This window comes from Microtus oregoni, unplaced genomic scaffold, assembly GCF_018167655.1.
Source record: "Microtus oregoni isolate MIOR12 unplaced genomic scaffold, Mior012 000012F_ref0000307, whole genome shotgun sequence".
Classification (NCBI taxonomy): domain Eukaryota; kingdom Metazoa; phylum Chordata; class Mammalia; order Rodentia; family Cricetidae; genus Microtus; species Microtus oregoni.
In genome coordinates this window covers 30,277,692-30,294,988 of record NW_024543071.1, presented here as the reverse complement: position 1 = coordinate 30,294,988, position 17,297 = coordinate 30,277,692, and the positions used below count along the sequence as shown (strand labels likewise).

The 17,297-nt window shown below is 42.0% G+C and overlaps 2 protein-coding genes across 6 annotated transcripts in view; both read right to left on the bottom strand.

The window, feature by feature from the left end:
* Positions 1 to 10,600, bottom strand: part of Kiaa2026 (KIAA2026 ortholog) — an 80,384-nt gene extending 69,784 nt beyond the window's left edge. For all 5 annotated transcript variants that reach the window (XM_041660914.1, XM_041660916.1, XM_041660917.1 and 2 more), the window contains exon 1: positions 9,346 to 10,600. In XM_041660914.1, coding sequence (XP_041516848.1) covers positions 9,346 to 9,944 — 599 coding nt within the window. In that variant the 5' untranslated portion in view covers positions 9,945 to 10,600. The remainder of the gene's footprint in view (positions 1 to 9,345) is intronic.
* A 1,320-nt stretch (positions 10,601 to 11,920) lies between these two features.
* Positions 11,921 to 16,979, bottom strand: Ranbp6 (RAN binding protein 6). The gene has a single exon (XM_041661663.1). It carries the CDS (start codon positions 16,977 to 16,979, stop codon positions 13,662 to 13,664), a length of 3,318 nt encoding a protein of 1,105 aa, XP_041517597.1. The 3' UTR covers positions 11,921 to 13,661.
* Positions 16,980 to 17,297: the final 318 nt, after the last annotated feature.

Here is a 17,297-nt window from a genome sequence, read left to right as displayed (position 1 = left end):
ATTTTTGTTAGCATATATTAATTGTACAAGGGAGTTTCATTGTGACATTTCCATATATGAATAGGGTGTACTTGCTCAAGTCTATCCCATCATCTTTGACTCTCCATTTCTACCCTTTTACATGCCTAATAATCCAACTTTTACTTTCATGATACGTCCCCCACCATTCTACATACAAAAAAAAAAAATCACATGATAACTCGTCTTTGTTAGACTGGGTTGGATGAGAAACTTTTTCAGTTGCTAACATAACTAACCTTCAAGCTTTTGCAAACTAAGTCTGTAGTCTTTACAAATTCATCCTTAACAAACGGGATGCATCTGAAGAAGGCTATCCTTTGGGAAAAGAAGATCCCAAGCATATTTCATGCTCTAAATCACCACTTCAAACAATTTCTGCATTTTATCTCTTAGTACTGCTTTTCACTGATTTTTAACACAAAAGACCAACCTCACAGATCAGCAACATTTATAAGAGGAAGCTGTTTTATCTTCTACATTCACTACTTTTTAATATTTTAGTGGATCCCATATCAAATGAGCAAATGTGGACTCTAAGACTCACTCACTAACATTTGTAAAGGCATAAAATACTATCAGAAAAGATATTTCTATATGAAAATGCTTTTGGATGTCTGGGCCCAAAAGCTTTAGACAGTAAAATACGGATTCTACCTTAGTACTAGCTATTCTATTTTTGGTTATGAGCCTAGTCTTTAACAGATGAACCCTCTTTCTAGCCCTACTAGCTATTCTAAAATTTTAAAACATCTAGAAAACTTTGAGTAAAATTAAAACAAAACTGTAATACTTGCCTTTGCAGAAAAATTAAGAGTAAAAAGACAGATTAAATATCCACAGTTCTACTATGTAGTCATAAATACATACATATATCACTGCCCTGATTATTCACATTCAACACTACGTTTTACCTATATAGTTGAGTCAAAATTATAAATACACGTTTTTAAGTTTTTAAGAGGAGCTAAGGATGTAGTTCAGTTGGCATAGTGCCTGCCTAACATACACAAACCCCAGCACTACATAAACTGGGTGTGTTGTGAGACTACACAATGAATTCAAGGTCAGTTTAGGACATTTAGGAGACTATGGAAAGAAAAAGAAAGAGGGTGGGTAGATAAATCGAGTAATTTTATTACTTGGCAATAACCACAATTATTATTTTGCTGATTTTTCTTGTTTCAAAGTAATAATACCCAATATCCTGAGACCTAAGCATGAATAATTCTAGAACTTTTACAAATCTTAGGTGAAAGATGATACAGCCAAAGGTTTGGGTAGATAATATTACCTACCACTGACATTTATTAGTCTTTCCCAACTAAAGCAAAACAAACAAACATTAGGTAATTTAATAAGAATTTTAAACAAACATACTAATAGGCTAGAAAGTAAAGAAACACTGCTCTACCAAGGCAATGTTATTATATGAGATCTACAATATTTTCAAGTGAAACAGAAACTCTAGACAATAAAGTTTACAGTACTGAAAATAATACCTTTTATTGGTACTATAATATACTCTTTCTAGACTCACTAGCAGCCTCCTATCAAGCTGTCCAGTTTTTAATATATGGTACATTCATTTAAATCACAATCTTCCACAATTTTTTCTCTCCCAAAAAACTGATAAAGAAAATCAATTCTCATATGAAGCTTTGATTTGGTATCCTTGTCCAATACTGTACTCTCCCATCTCCAGATCTATGTGATTTCTTCACATATCTCCTTGAAGGAACAAGACAATGCTTACCAATATATCTAGAGGATTTTATGCATCATCTAGTACTGTTCAAATACTTAAATGAGATAAATTTCATCTAGCTCAAAACTACAATGTCTTGAACAAAATATAGAAAGATATTTTAAACTTCACCCCTGCCCCATACCAGTTATACTACCTCTACATTCCTCTAATACTCTAGAACATAGCTGACCACAGTAACCCTAAAGTATGCGCCCGTTGAACACAACACAGAGAGTACTTTATTTACAAACTAAGCCAAGATTTACCAATCAACCTCCATCAAGAAATTGCTTTTCTCAAGTTGAGGTAGATAAGGTCTAGACAGACTCTCTTCCAGGAGGGGAGTCCTCCTGTAATTGTCTTAAGCCTTTTGGACCCTTGAGAAAAAAACAAAGTGAGCGACGTGCCAACTGCATGAGGGCTGTGCATATAGCATTATGCCATCTAAGTGTTCCGTCAATGGAGCTGTTTTGTAATCACAGAGTAGGCTTTACCTTTTACCACACCTGGGCATGTGTTTTTAAATCTTTTGGAAAGAGGGAGTGATCTCAAATCCTAGAACAAAAGAAGTGATCAATAAATGTCCTACTGAATTCTATTTTCATCCCACATTTAAACATTTTCAGGGCCTTTTCTGAAAAAAACTATTCTAAAACAAATGGCAATTATAATAGAATTACATGCAATATCAAACTCTTAATATTCTATAGTTCTGAACAAGAGGAAAGTCCAGATTCTATCACTAAAGGGCAAAAGTCTCCAATGTTTAAATATATATAAAAAGGAGTTCTATACTTTGGGTTCTCTTGAGCTCCTATAAACCTTTTACTTTTTCATAAAAGAGAATGACAAAACTTGGTGGGACTATTCAAAACAAGCCTCTTGTCAAAATTTTCAACCAATTTCTAAATTTCGACCTTAGTCAAAACAACCAAACCTCAAATTTGACTTAGGACAGTATTAAAATCAGTCTACAGAATTCACTTTAATTCAATTACTACTTGCACTTAGACATCTTGATTTTTAAAATTTTGAGGCTTTTGTCCACTATAATGATTCTTTTATATTTCTGTTTCCAAGGAAAACATTTTTTGCCAATTAAAAAAAAATTTCTAAACCAACCTTCAGCTCTATTTTAAGACAGCATTTCTCTACCTGTGGGTCTCGACCCCTCGGGGGATGTCGAATGACCCTTTCACAGACCACTGGAAAACACATATAGTAATAACATTAGGATTCATAACAGTAGAGAAATTACTGTTATGAAGTATTCGTAAAAATAATTTTATAGTTGGGAGTCACCACAAAAGTAAAACTGAACTAAAGCATTAGGACGGTTGAGAACCAGTTTTAAGAGATATTTTAACGCATATATGTATCATTTTTATAATCATTTGATTATTTTCATCAAAATATCTGAAATGTCCAAATGCAAAAAAACTTAATTCACCTTCATTAGTGTTATCAATGATGGATATTTTATAACATCAACCTTTTAAAACTAGAAAAAGCTATTCTTGGACTATATGTGAAAATATTCTTTTTATTTTCTTCTTCTTCTTTTTTTTTTGGTTTTTTTTTGTTGTTGTTGTTTTTTGTTTTTTGAGACAGGGTTTCTCTGTAGCTTTGGAGCCTGTCCTGGAACTAGCTCTTGTAGCCCAGGCTGCCCTCAAACTCACAAAGATCCACCTGCCTCTGCCTCCTGAGTGCTGGGATTAAAGGCGTGCGCCACCACACCCGGCTTTTCTTTTCTTCTTTTAAAAATGATTTACTTACTTTTAACTTTATGTACACTGGTGTTTTGTCTGTGTGAGCATGTTGACGCCATGGAACTGGAATTACAGACACTTTTAAGCTGCCATGTGGGTGCTAGGAATTGAACCTGGGTCCTCTGGAAGAACAGTCAGTCCTCTTAACCACTGAACCATCTTTTCAGGCCCATGCAAATATTCTTAAAACCTTCAAAAATACCTCCATTGATCAATTTTGAGAGAATCTTAAAATTTGTCATTTTTTCTAAATCTTTCTTTTAAAAGATTTTGTGTGTGCGAGTGTGTGTGGTTGTGTGTACCTGTCTAGATCACCTATGAGTCTCTTGACATACATGCTAGGATGTGAAATAAGGCCCTCTGGAAGATCAGCAAGTGCTCTTAAGTGCTGAAGCAGCTCTCAGTCTATTTTCCTAAATCTTGTATACATAATTTCCTATTACAATATATTCTATTCCTTTCCACTTACATAACTTTACTCCATTTCTGGTTTTTATTTTTGTAAGACAAGGTCTCACTATGTAGCTCCAGTTGGCCTACAGGGATCTCATGATAGATAGATAGATAGATAGATAGATAGATAGATAGATAGATAGATAGGAAGGTAGGCAGGCAGGCAGGCAGATAGACAGATCGATCGTTAGATAGATCTCAATAGAAATAGACAGACAGACAGACAGACGTATATAAAAGCAGGCCATCCTCTAACTCTTAAATTCTGGGATTGAAGGTGTGCATAACCACGCTGAGCTTAATCCCTATTTGTAATGCTGACTAGGGTTTCTCGGTTGCCTTAAATGATAAATGATATTCCTTCTAAATACAAACATTGTCTAAAGAGAAGAAAGCCCAAAGGGAGGGAAAGAATCCTGGCTAATTGTCAACTTGACATAAGCTAGTATCATTTTAGAAATGGGAACATGAAAATTCCCCCACTAACCTGGCCTGATGATTGATGTGAGAGAAACCAGCTCACTGTGGGCAGTGACACCCTGAGCAGAAGGTCCTGGAAGGTATAAAAAGGCTGGCTGAGCAAGCCATGGAGAGCAAGTCAGTATGCAACACTCCTCTCTGCCTTCTCCTTCAGTTCCTGCCTTGTTTGAGTTCCTGTCCTGACTTCCCTCAGTGATAGAGTATACTATGGAACTGTAAGATGAAATAAAACCTTTTCTCCCCAAGTTGCTATTGGTCACGATGTTTTAACACAGGAACAGAAACGAAGACAAGTGGTATAAATTACAGTTTTAAAATTAATTACTTAAAAAATTATGTTGTGTCTTTCAAAAATATGGTGTCACTTTAGGGGAAAAATATACACATCTGTAGCTCAATTCAGAATGTATGCAAACATTTAATTAGGTTTTGGAAATTGAAAGAACAAGACCTAAGCCTCAATCCTAGTTCTCAAAGAAACAATTCAATAACATATACAAATGTTGTTTATAGGTTTCTATATTTAGCACTACTATAAAAGCCACAAAGATACAAGCCAAAACAAGAGTCTACTTAGGTTCTAATATTTTCTTCCCATCCTAGATTCTACATAGCTTCCTGCAGCATAGATATGATTTAGACCCCTACTAAAGCATACAGAATAATTTGTGCTTTCTAGAAATTTGTTTCACGCCTTGCATTCACTGTAGTGTACTGGAATGTCCCCATATAACTCCTGAAAAATCCAAGAGCATAATTCAGCTCCTTTAAGAATCAGTTCAAGGGGCTGGAGAGATGGCTCAGTAGTTAAGAGCATTGCCTGCTCTTCCAAAGGTCCTGAGTTCAATTCCCAGCAACCACATGGTAGCTCACATCCATCTGTAATGAGGTCTGGTGCCCTCTTCTGGCCTGTAGACATACACACAGAATATTGTATAAATAATGAATAAATATTTAGAAAAAAAAAAGAATCAGTTCAAGGTAACCCCTCTAGCAGCTTTAAACTACTCTCTCCCCTTCTCTCTCCCCCCTCACTTGCCATCCTACTCTCCCTTAGCTTTAACTCAATTTCCTTTAGATTTCTGTTCTGTATATCCATTATACAAGTATTATAATGATACAAGTATTATTTTAAATGTTTCCATACCACTTGGAGGCAAAGAACTAATATTTTCATTTCTCCCCCCCCCCCCCCGGTTGGTTTTTTTGATACAGGGTTTTTCAGTGTAGCCCTGACTGTTCTGGAACTTGCTTTGTAGACTAGTCTGGCTTCAAACTCACAGAGATCCACCTATCTGCCTCTTGGTGCTGGCATTAAAAGTGGGCAAAGCCACTCTCCGCTTTGATGTTTTCATTTCAAGGACAATGCCTAACTCCACTAAAGAAATATTTGTAGGGGCTGGAGAGATGGCTCAGTGGTTAAGAGCACTGACTGCTCTTCCAGAGGTCCTGAGTTCAATTCCCAGCAACCACATGGTGGCTCACAACCATCTGTAATGAGATCTGGCGCCCTCTTCTGGCGTGAAGGCATACATGGAGACAGAATATTGAATACATAATAAATAAATAAATAAATTAATTAATTAAAAAAAAATATTTGTACCACCAACTAAGCAGCTAGTCTAACGTTTTTGCTGTATGGATGAAGAAACTGAGTTTTGTTATACATGTTCCTAGCACCAGTACCACTAAGCTGTCCTCTAATGATAATGTGGCATCCTCTTTACCTATTCTACCTCATCGAATGCTTAATGGAAAGCTCAACAGTATGTGTAGCAGCTCAAAAAAAAAAAAAGCTTTTTTTTTTAACATTTATTTTTGGAGGGTGTGTGTGTGTCCCCACAAGTGAAAGAGGACAACTTTCAGGAATCTATTCTCTCCCTCTACCACGAGTTCCAGGGATTAAATTCATGTTCTCAGGCTTGGCAGCAGCTGCCTTTACCCACTGAGCCTTCTTGTCAGCTTCATATATGCAGCACCTTTAAAGTAATCTTTACCATTTAAAAACAATAGTTAACTAGGTGTCTAAGAAATACACATCAGAAGACAAATAAAAACAATCTGTGATGCTGGCTTAATTACAAACATAGCACACATCACTTTAAAACAGTTACAAAGTCATCTATTTCCTGAAACACACAAGAAGTCTGTAGAACACTGCCCCAGTACATTTATTTATCTAACTTATATTCCAGCAGCTGTAGCTTTCATCAAGTTCTGCCCACTCAAAACACTTACTCAGTTATGACTCATATTTTAAGCTAATATATAAGAATTTTTTTTGTATCTACAAATATAGTCTAGCACTTTCAAAATGTTTGCATACATCAAATATATGTATACTGGTACAAAAACATGAGAGACTCAAAACTATCTACTTGAGACTATCAAATTACTTTTACTACTAAAATGCAACTTTTATTTCTTTTGGCCTAAAAAATCAGAGCTACATATTTTTATTAACTTTACAACATTGTAAGATTAACTTCTAAGGGTAGACACTATTGATCACATGGGATTATTTCTGAGCATAAGTCACTAGGCATAATGATATTTGTAAATTTTTATGAAAAAGAAAATAACTTGTCCTTTTAAAGGAAAAGATTTCTTATGCACAGTAACTTTGAAAATATCTACAGTCTAGTTATATCTATGTTACTTTCTAGAACTTCTATATAGCTATTTTATCTCATTTTACATGACTGTTTCTCCATCTGTAAACTAGATGGACTACAAGAATGCTAAGGTTCCTTCTGTGTTTAAAATCTCCTGTGACATCAGTTTTTAGTATATTTAGCTATTTAAAAATAATGACATGTGGGACCAGAGAGATGGCTCAGATGGTTAAGAGAACTTACTGCTCTCCCAGAGGACCAGAGTTGGATTCCTAGCACTCACTTCCGGTGGCTCGGCTCTCAAACCACCTGTAACTTGAGCTCCAGCGGGTCTGACAAACTCTTCTGGTCTCTAAGGGCAGCTGCATTCATATGCACATTAGCACCCCACTACATGTGTGCACACGCGCGCGCATACACACCCACACATACACACTTAAAAATAAAATCTGTTTTAAAAAAGCTTTCTTTATAAAATGACGACACGTGAATAACTGGCTTTTCATATGTACCATCTCCGCCACACCACAATGCTCTGTAAAGGTAAGCTACAAACACAGTAAGAAATATCCATCACCAAATAAACATATTAAAAATAATCTATAGCTATTTGCAAAGAGTTAACCTAGTCCCAAATAATTCTATTTTATTGAAGAATGCAAAAACATCTTTAGTTTGTTTAAAGGGAATTTGCCTTCTAGTGACTTAAGCACTCACTATATTACTCTTTTAATGAAATTAGTCAGCAACAGATTTGGAATTAGTATATGAGCAGCCAGAGACAAATGAAGAATAGATTATTTTACATATATGCAATGCCCAGGTCCAGATTTGAGATAATATTCATTTTACTGCACTACTGTGATTAATACATTTAGTTACATGACCAACGGTATTGACTTTGTTTTTAAAAAAACTATTTAGTTCTCATAGCAATTTTTTGAAGCAGATGAGATGATACTGTTCCCATTTTACAGGCAAGGAAATAGGCCAAAAAAAGTCAAATCAGTCAAGTTCATTCAGCTAATAAATAGCCAAACTCCTGTTCTGAGGACTAGAGAGATAGATGGTTCAGTAGTTAACCAACCCTTGACACCGAAACAAGACGATCCTTTCGATTAGTTCAGATCCCATTACCACAGAACAAGCCCATAAGCCCAGCTCCACAGGAGATGAAGACAGGAGGCTAGCTGGGTATTGCTGGCTTCCAATCCCTAAGAAAATGCAAGTCTCACATTTAGGGAGGAGCCACGCCACACGGGAAAAGGTGGAGAGTAGCAGCACACACTAGACACTTGCTCCTAGCTTCCACTTCCTGATCATGCTCCCACACACTCAAGCGCATATAAACACTCTCTCACACACAGAAAGTAAAAAAATCTTGGCAATATATTATTCCACCTTTATTAATACTAATATTTAAAGAGGTTTCTATTACTGAAAATTTTTAATTAACAGAGCTCAAGTCCAGTATATAGAGATTGTTCAATTTTAGGGTCCTATGTTAACTTATTTTCTCTTCCTAAAAGGGGGAAGATGAGGATATAGATGATGTATATCAAAACGATGGTACAATTTGAACTACCTATAATTCCTAGTAGAATAAAAAATTTCTAAGGCTCTATACTTAATTCCGTGGTAGATTGCTTGTCTGGTATGTTTGAAACCCTTTCTTTTATCTAGCACTGGAAGAAAAGACAGACAAACAGACACACAGACCGTACAAGTCTAACCCTATGAAAGATGTTGTGTTGATGCATTCATTTCGTGTCACTGCAAAAATTTAACTTCCTCAGATGAAACAAACACCTAATAACACTAAATTTCCAATGGCTGAAACTGGTAGAAGATAAAAATTTTAAGCGATCATCTTTCTACACGAACCAAAATTACTTTCTAAAGGTTTTTCGCCCTACATGCTGTTTTAGACGCCATGCTAAAAATGTCTACAAGTTGCGGGTTCAACCTCCATCCTACAAAAGGCTTTCCCTTCTGCCTACTCGTGCGACTCTTAACTTCCGGAAACTCTCTAATGTCCTCGGGAGTTCTGGGCTCCTCCGTGGACGCACTCGCCCTTGGAGCCATGCCCCTCACACCCCTCCGGTTCCTCGCCCAGCGCTGCTCCTCCTCCCGAGGTGCCAGCACCAACTCAGCACCTATCAGCGCCGCCCCCCAGGCCCTGGCCCAGCCCCTCCTCGGACACGTGTGCGGGTGTGTTTGTGTCTGTCTGTCAGTCCCACTGGGGACCCGGCTCGCTTACCGAGAGAGAAGGGCCAACTTCTGCTCCAGCAACATCTCCAGCTTCTGGCCCTGTTTGGAGATCCAGTGGTCGACTCCGTGCAGACGGTAGCACGTCTCCAGCATCAACCTGAAGTCCGCCACAAACTCGGTGATGCCCCTGTACTGGCCGCTGGAGAACTTCTCCTCCATCTTCAACAGACACATGCCCTGGCCCGGCTGCGGCGGGACGACGCGACCGCCCCGGCCCCCGGCGCGCCGCCCTTCGGCCACCTCTTCTTCCCCGGCGGCAACGCCCCCCAAGGGCTGCAGGAAAGGGGCGGTGAGGCCTCGGTGCTTCTCCTGCAGGAACTCGCCCAGGATGCGGTAGCCCTGCTGCAGCTCGTAGGTCAGGTCCTGTTCCCTGCAGCCACCGCCCGCGACCACCGTCGCCTCCGCCACCTCCTCCTCCTCCTCGTCGTCGTCGTCCAACGAGGAGGCACTCCTCCTGCGGACCAGCTCCGAGGCCCGGGCCGCCGCTGCCACCACCTCCTCCTCCTCCTTCCCTTCCCGGGTCGTCGGTGGCAGCCGCTCCTCCTCCGCGTCCCGCTCCATCTCCCCCGGCGTCCCCGGTTCGCTCATGTCCCCCGGCAGGCCCAGGCTGGGCGGTGAGGAACGACCGCTCGAGGCGCCAGGAGACGCGTGAGCGCCGGCCGCCTCCTCAGAGAGCCGAGGCGCCGCCGCGCAGCCCCTGCCGCATCGGGCCTTGCTCTCCAGTCGCCGGCCGGGACCCGCGCGCGCGGGGGTCTCAGGCTCGCGCCCGCGGGGCGGGGTTACATGGCGCGCGGGGGAGGGGGGGAGAGGAGAGCCTAGGTGCCCTCCTCTCCCCTCCCAGCGGCGGCGCGAGGCCCGCGCCGGCTTCACCCTCCGCCCGCCCGCTCACCGGCCGGGCCGCCGGGGCCTCGGCGCCCCACCCCCTCCCGGGCCGACGGGGCGCTGGGAGGGGGCGAGGAGGAAGAGGGCGCTATTCCTTCCCGAGCGGGCCGCAGCACCGGGCCGCCGCGGCTCCGGCTCCTCCTTCTCCCTCACACCCCCTCCCGACCCTGTCTACCTGCGGGGGACCTGGGCAGGAGGAGGCGGCGCACTGACCGGGCCGGCGACAACTGTCAGTTAGAAGCCCCGCTGGGCGGGGGGGGGGGGGCGAGGGGAGGGGCAGAGAGGAAAGGGGGAGGGCACTCAGCCCCCCCGGCCGGGGAGAGCTGGGGAGAGCGGCAAAGAAAGAAGCGCCGTCGCCATTCCCGGCGCGCAGGCGTAGTGGCACGAGGTGGCCCCGCCCCCTCTCTGCGACGCCGAAGCCAGGTCTTGGCTCCTCCGCCGGGCCGGAGGCCGAGTGTGGAGGCGGGCCGATGATGTCATCAATATGCGGACTTGGGCGAGGGGTGGGGTGGAGGGAGAAGGAGAGCGCCTGCGCGGGCGCACGATCTTAGGAAAGTGACCAAAAGCCTAGAAGTTACTTTCGTGAGACCCTTTCTGGTCCTAAAAGTTTTAATATAAGTTTTTTCAAAGCAGTTAACTAGTTGACCTTTATTAAGGACAAATGAATAACGAGAACGCACAAAAGTAAATCCTCTCCGTTGTTAAAGACTATCTTTGCACCCCTCCTCCCTGTGACTTGCAGGTCTCTTTACATAAAACTAGCAGTTAGGAAAAATCAGAAAGGAAAGTTTAAGCACTGAGCAAAAGAAGAGTGGAGGATTGTAGAACTTTAGTTCTCGAAACTCCAGCTCCCAGTTAACACTTTTAAAAACATATTTGTAAACCAAATCCTGTTTGAAATTTCTGTTGAAATTTCAAAAACGGAAAACACCTGGATTCTTAAGTTTAGCTAACAATTATGGGAATGCAATCTCGCTCAAATGTCTCCAAATATTTCTACTCAAACTAAGCTGTACAGCTTGTCATTGGTGTAGCTTTAACAACTCGCTACATATTCTTATTCATAAATGACTAAAAAGTGGACTCATCATTCACAAGAGTTAACATACTGCATAAAGTAAGGGGGAAATGAGATATTAGATATAAAACAGATATCACTGTTTTCTAATGCACATAATATTCACTTACTTGCTTGAAACTTGAAGTGATATATCAAACCAAAATTACAGAAATGCAATTTAAACATGAAATTTGTAACTGAGACAGTCTCACCTTCAAGATTGTTTACTTTTGTATAAACAAAAGGACTGGTAAGATGTAATGCCTTAAAACCTTTTTTGTGTGGGCGGGGACTCAATAAGTTAAATAATAGTTGTAGGTAAAAATAGTGAAAAAGGAACATGAATTCTTGGAGTACAGACACATGCACAGACTTACACACATGCATGCACCCATCTGGTATTTGTCATTTCCTATCTGTCAGCCATAGCTCATGAACTGGCAGATATGTCTGGTTGGGCTTCCTTTGACAAAACTGAAGACTCTAAAGCCTACCAAACTCAAGCAAAGGCCCACTCCCTTTTAGCCACGAGATCTATTTGAAAATTTTCACACAACAGCTTCCATTTATTGACCCCTGTGTTGCTCAGCACTTAAATTCATTATCGCCTTTGATTCTTACAACAATCACATAAGCTACGCATTATTCTTATTTTGCAGATGGGGAAACAAACACTTGGGAAAATAGTTTGTCAAGATTCAAATTAAAAAACTCCTTTACTTCAAAACTTCAAGTACCCAATTACAAATCATTTGCCAGAGTTTCACAAGACTGTATGAACTGCAAACCACACATTGGTGAGAAAGGGTTATAGATGAGGAGAAGGAATCTTAACTCCAGTTCATGAAGGGGTAAAGATGATAGTAAACCAGGTCCTTGAAGGCTACAAAACAGTTGATGAAAACGCATTGTTTGTAGGTAAATAATAGACAAGAGGAGAAGTTGCGATTTAATCCCACCACCCAGAGAAAACTATTCAACATCAACGTAGCTTTTTTCTACTTATTTTAAATACACTTGTAACCATACCAAATATCAAATTGTGAACTATCTAAAAATCCTAAAAATATATATAAAAAAAAGCTTTATATTCCTGTCCACAGTAGTCTAGGTAGACCTAGTAGGGGAGAGATTTTGTGTAAAGCAAATTCTGAAGTATAAAGAACACAGCAGAAAAACAACCAATGGTAGTAACACTGACAATTTATTGAACACTTACTGGGTCTGACATATTTGCTCTGTTACACACACAGCACTCACAACAGGCTCAGGGAAGTCACAATAGACATTCTTGCTTGTAAGTTTTGAATGAAGTTTTGCTAAGTAGAAACTTTTTTTTCTACTCTACAAAACACCTTCAGCAATAAGACATTTCAATTCATATAACTAACCCAAATTCATAGAGTTGTTTTATAGAACAATACACTGATACATGACTAATCTTAAAGCTCTTTTCTTTTTAATGTTTAAAGATAAAATTAAGTTTGTTTCACTGTTTCTGTCAGGAACTGCTTCAAAACAGAAATCTATTTAAGCTCCATCCTGAAAGGAAGGGTTCCTTGTTTGGTGTGTGGGTAGGGGGATAATACATACAAACATAAAGCAATACTCTGCTAAACATGTAACAATAACTGACACCCACAAACACTGACTATTGATTGTTTATTAAGCTCTGTCAGGGCCTGTCACATGCTTCCAGGATGAACTGCACCAGCACTTCCTCCTCCATACCCATGGATGTTTCAGTTGACAAATTTTTAAGACCAATTTGGTTAAGACTCTCAGCTGAACACCTTGGGAACTGGAATTTAGTCATGCTCCAACCACTTTATAAGAGCTCTATATGAAAACTTCATTTATATTATAGAAAAAAAAACTCCTACATCCACTGCAGTACCTTGAAACTCTTTCCGTTCTAGCAACCTTCCATTACCATAACGAACAGAAGTATTACTAAGGAAGAGTGAGTCTGCCAACGTACCCCACCCTCAACTCCACAGATGCTCACCCTGGAAGTTTCCCTTCCTTCGTGAGCACTTCACAAGATGTCACAGACATCTAGACACCGCGTATACCGTTTACCCAGCAGCAACAGTTCAGACAAACAGCAATGAGTTATACATTTCACACTAAACAGGGGACCTGACAAATAAGTTTAAGACAACCGGAAGCACGAGTTACAAGCACAGTTCCTTTAAGAGATGCCACATGCAAAATAAACAGAAGACCTTAACACTATCCTGGGGAGACATGGAAGTATGAACTGCTTAGCAGAGAGAAGTGGTATCTCGTGGAACGGCTCCACTCACAACACTTTGTAGTTACTTGTATGATAGCTGATACTCAAGTGACAGTAAAGTGCTTCAAGCAGAATTGAGCAGTTCTTGTAAAGCTTCCTGCTGGTCTTCATCGAGATGGGATATACATTGCAGCCATAATTCTTCAGAAGTCTGTATCTGCCGAACAACGTTAGCTAGGCGTTTGGCACAGGGGTCTTCATGGCTAATAGTCTCATTAATTTTCCCTTCTGCAATTATACTGATGATTTTGGGAAGATTGGAATTATTGGGGCCAATCACAACCGGGTGGTTACTTTCAATCAGGTCACAAAGAAAATTCAAAGTCTGAATAGCTTCCTCTTTATCTTCATGCAGCGGAAGCCATGACAGCCAGTGTGGGAGAACCTCGTCTACGTTTACACAGTTGGGCTTGAACTTCATAATCTTCCCTATTGCTGAGATACAGTTCTCGGTGGCAATGACATTTTTTTTGGTTTTGGAATTTGCACACTTAATGACCTTTACCAACAGCGGAACAGCTTCTGAACATAAAGAACGATAATCGTCTCCACCGAACTGTGCCATCACACCCAATCCATAGGCGGCAGCTTGCCTGACTTCGGGGTTGGTATCTCGCATATTGAGCAGCATCGGCCACCGAAAATACTCCACGTATTTGAACGAGGTTGGGCTGCAGTGCTCGATGATGTCATCGAATATGCACAGTCCCCACTGTCTGTCTGGCCATGGCCGACTTGAACAAATGAGATTCACAATCAATGGAAGGAGCTGCTCAAACCACGGCAGAATCTTCTCCCTGTAAGTGCTAAAAAGTGAGTGCAGGATATCCGACACTTTGGTCAGGATATACACGTCACACTCGTCCTCATCCTGAAGCGACATCTCGACCTGCTGGTCGTAATTCTCTTCCTGCCTTTTCACCTGCCGCAACTCCTGGTTCTTAAAGTGCCCTTCAAGCTTTGCCTTCAAAATGCCTCCCAGCTCCTCCAAGTGCTCATCATTGAGACAACCGTCTCCCATCACCTCGATGGACTTTGCAAAGGAGTTCATTATCTCTGAGAGTACATCTGTGTCAGGTTCCGTTCCAATGGCCTTGATTAAGGGGTCGCATATCAACTGCCACATCTGGGAAAGGTACTCCAAGCCCCGGATCCTTGCACATTCCAGGAGGAAGGGCATGGCTTCTGCTGCTGCCACCCGAACATTGTCGTGAAAATAAAACTTCAGCAAAGGAACCATCAGCTTCACAACCTGTTCCGTATATTCCACAAACCCTTCTCTTAACTCCTTAGCATAATAAACCAACATCTGGCAAGCAGTTGCTTTTGCCTCTAGTCCTGAGGTCTTAATTCCAAAGCTTTGCTGGTCCCCAAGATTTACAAACTGCCAGCCGTCATCATCACTCATGTTCTCCACATCTTGGGTATCCAGGAGAGCGACATCAGGTTTAGCCGAGGCAGTCTTAATAAGGGGCTCGATCACCAGGGGAAGATACTGCTCAAAGTCTTTCCCAAGAATTTTACACATTCGAGCCCAGGCTGATACCATGTAGGAGGTCTGAGGGTCGTCATCTTCCATAGCATTTAAGTCTGACTGTGTCTTCAGCAGTAACTGCATCACATTCGATGCGTCCTGCAGAAATTTTTCCTTCCCCACAGCAAGACCCACATGGCTAATGCACTCAATAGTTTTTCCTCGGAGAAGCTTGAGTTCCTTCTGAACCGCGAGCTCAACAACGTGTGTGAGGGAGGGCATAAATAAATCATAATATGGCACGAAGCTTTCCTCTATTGCATCTGCAACTGAGGCAATGGTTGTCACAAGCTGTTCTAAGGCCAACTTAGTTCCGTTCCGAATCAGCTCTTGCAGTTTAATTACCAAGATGGAATGGAGACTTTTTATCATATTTTCCAAATACAGAACTAGCAACGACTTGGGGCAGTCTTCAATAAAAATAACAAGAGCAGAAGCCGCATGAGACTGCACACGCTGATTACCTTGATTTTCCATGGTACGCAGCAAAGCTGGAATCACTATTTCATGGAATTTCTTTTGGAAGCTAGGTGCAAAATCGGTAGCCATCTGTCCAAGTGTGGTGCAGGCAGCAGCCCTCACCCTTGGATGAGGATCCTGAAGAAAAAGCAAAACGGAGTTAACGGTTTCATCTAAAATTGGTTCCATTTGCTGATGGCAACCTTCTCCGATGGCCGATAAGGCCATTAATCCAGCATGGCGACATTTCCAGTCATGGCTCTGAAGCATCTGCATGATATGCTCCTTGGTCATGGGCAAAACAACTTTTCCACCAAGTCCACAAGCCAGTCTGTCTAGTGCACTCTCGGCAGCAACGGCATTGCTGTCAAAATCATCCTCTTCCATCTCATCAGCATTTACCCAGTCCTCATCGTCTTGCAGATCAACCATCATCGCTAATATATGAGGCACAGCCTGCGCAATAATATTTGTATGTTTTTTCAACATCGGCGTTGCCGTCTCCGATAAGGTCACTATTACTTCCAGAGCCAGCTGGCGTTGCAGGTTACTAAGCCTAGAGTCTCCGCATAACTTCAGGCTCAACTGCAGAGTATCTTCTAAATAGGGACCCAAATACTTAGGCACCGTGTCCGCAATCTCAACAAGGGACTCTAGCACCGAGTCATCATCCTGGTAGCAGGAATCATTCACAGCCTGTAAGATGCCAGGAAGCAGGTCTGCGAAGTCTTTGAAAAGCGCAATATTGTTTTCATTGGCAAGGACAAAGGCAGCTGCAGCTCTAGCAGATAATGTCCTGATTGCTGGATGCTCTTGATCTTGAATACACTGGTCCAGCAACCTCTTGATGATATCCAAATCGTGGCGATCTTGGTTCCCAAAAATCCCGGGAAAGTGCCAGAAAACGTGAAGTGCAACTTCCCACAGAACCACATTTTTAGAGTGAATCGAATCAATGAGGAATTTCAGACCTTCTGGCCAATGGTTAGTGCCATCCTCATCTATCAAATTCCTGGCCAGCACCGCAAAAATATCACAAAGCTTTTTCCTCATGCTAGCATGTGTTTCTAACTTAACGGCCAGTATCAGCTCAATCTTGACATCCCTCTGCACATCAGAAGGCAGATTTGGATAGACCTCCTCAAACCCAGAGGACAAAAGCCGTCGTAGCAGTGCGGCAGCCATTTGTCTCACTTCATAACCTGCTCTTCTATTACGGACGGCGTCTAAGAGGAATGTAGTCTTACCCAGACCTGGGATATTCTCATAGACTTCCTCGGCTTGCCTCCGCACCATACAGCTGGGATTGATCAGGTTCTTCAGAAGCTGGTAAAACTCCTGCTTTTCCGACACGGTCGCCGGCAACCCTGCAGACCCGGCCGCCGCCATGGCGCCCTGTCAAAGCTACCGCGACGGGGAAGGAGGCAGGCAGTCTGCGGCTGGAGCAGTGACGTCAATGAGGCGACGGCGGGGATGGGCGGGGCGCGCTCCCCAGGCGGACGCGGGGGTAACCCTGGAAGGCGGGGGTAACCCTGGATGGGGAATTACGGTTCTGTAGGAGCAGGCTTCGTGTTGGGGGTTTCGTCCTTGTGTATCCCGATCCCTGTTCGCCTGCAGAGGCGGGAAGGAGATAGAAGGAGAGAAATTCTCCCCGAAAGTCTACATACTGTATGGTGCCCTTTTATAAAAAATCTCAAATAAGCTCGT

Coding starts and splice junctions, on each gene's coding strand:
- Ranbp6 (XM_041661663.1), bottom strand. CDS start 16,979: ATGGCGGCGGCCGGGTCTGCAGGGTTGCCGGCGACCGTGTCGGAAAAG.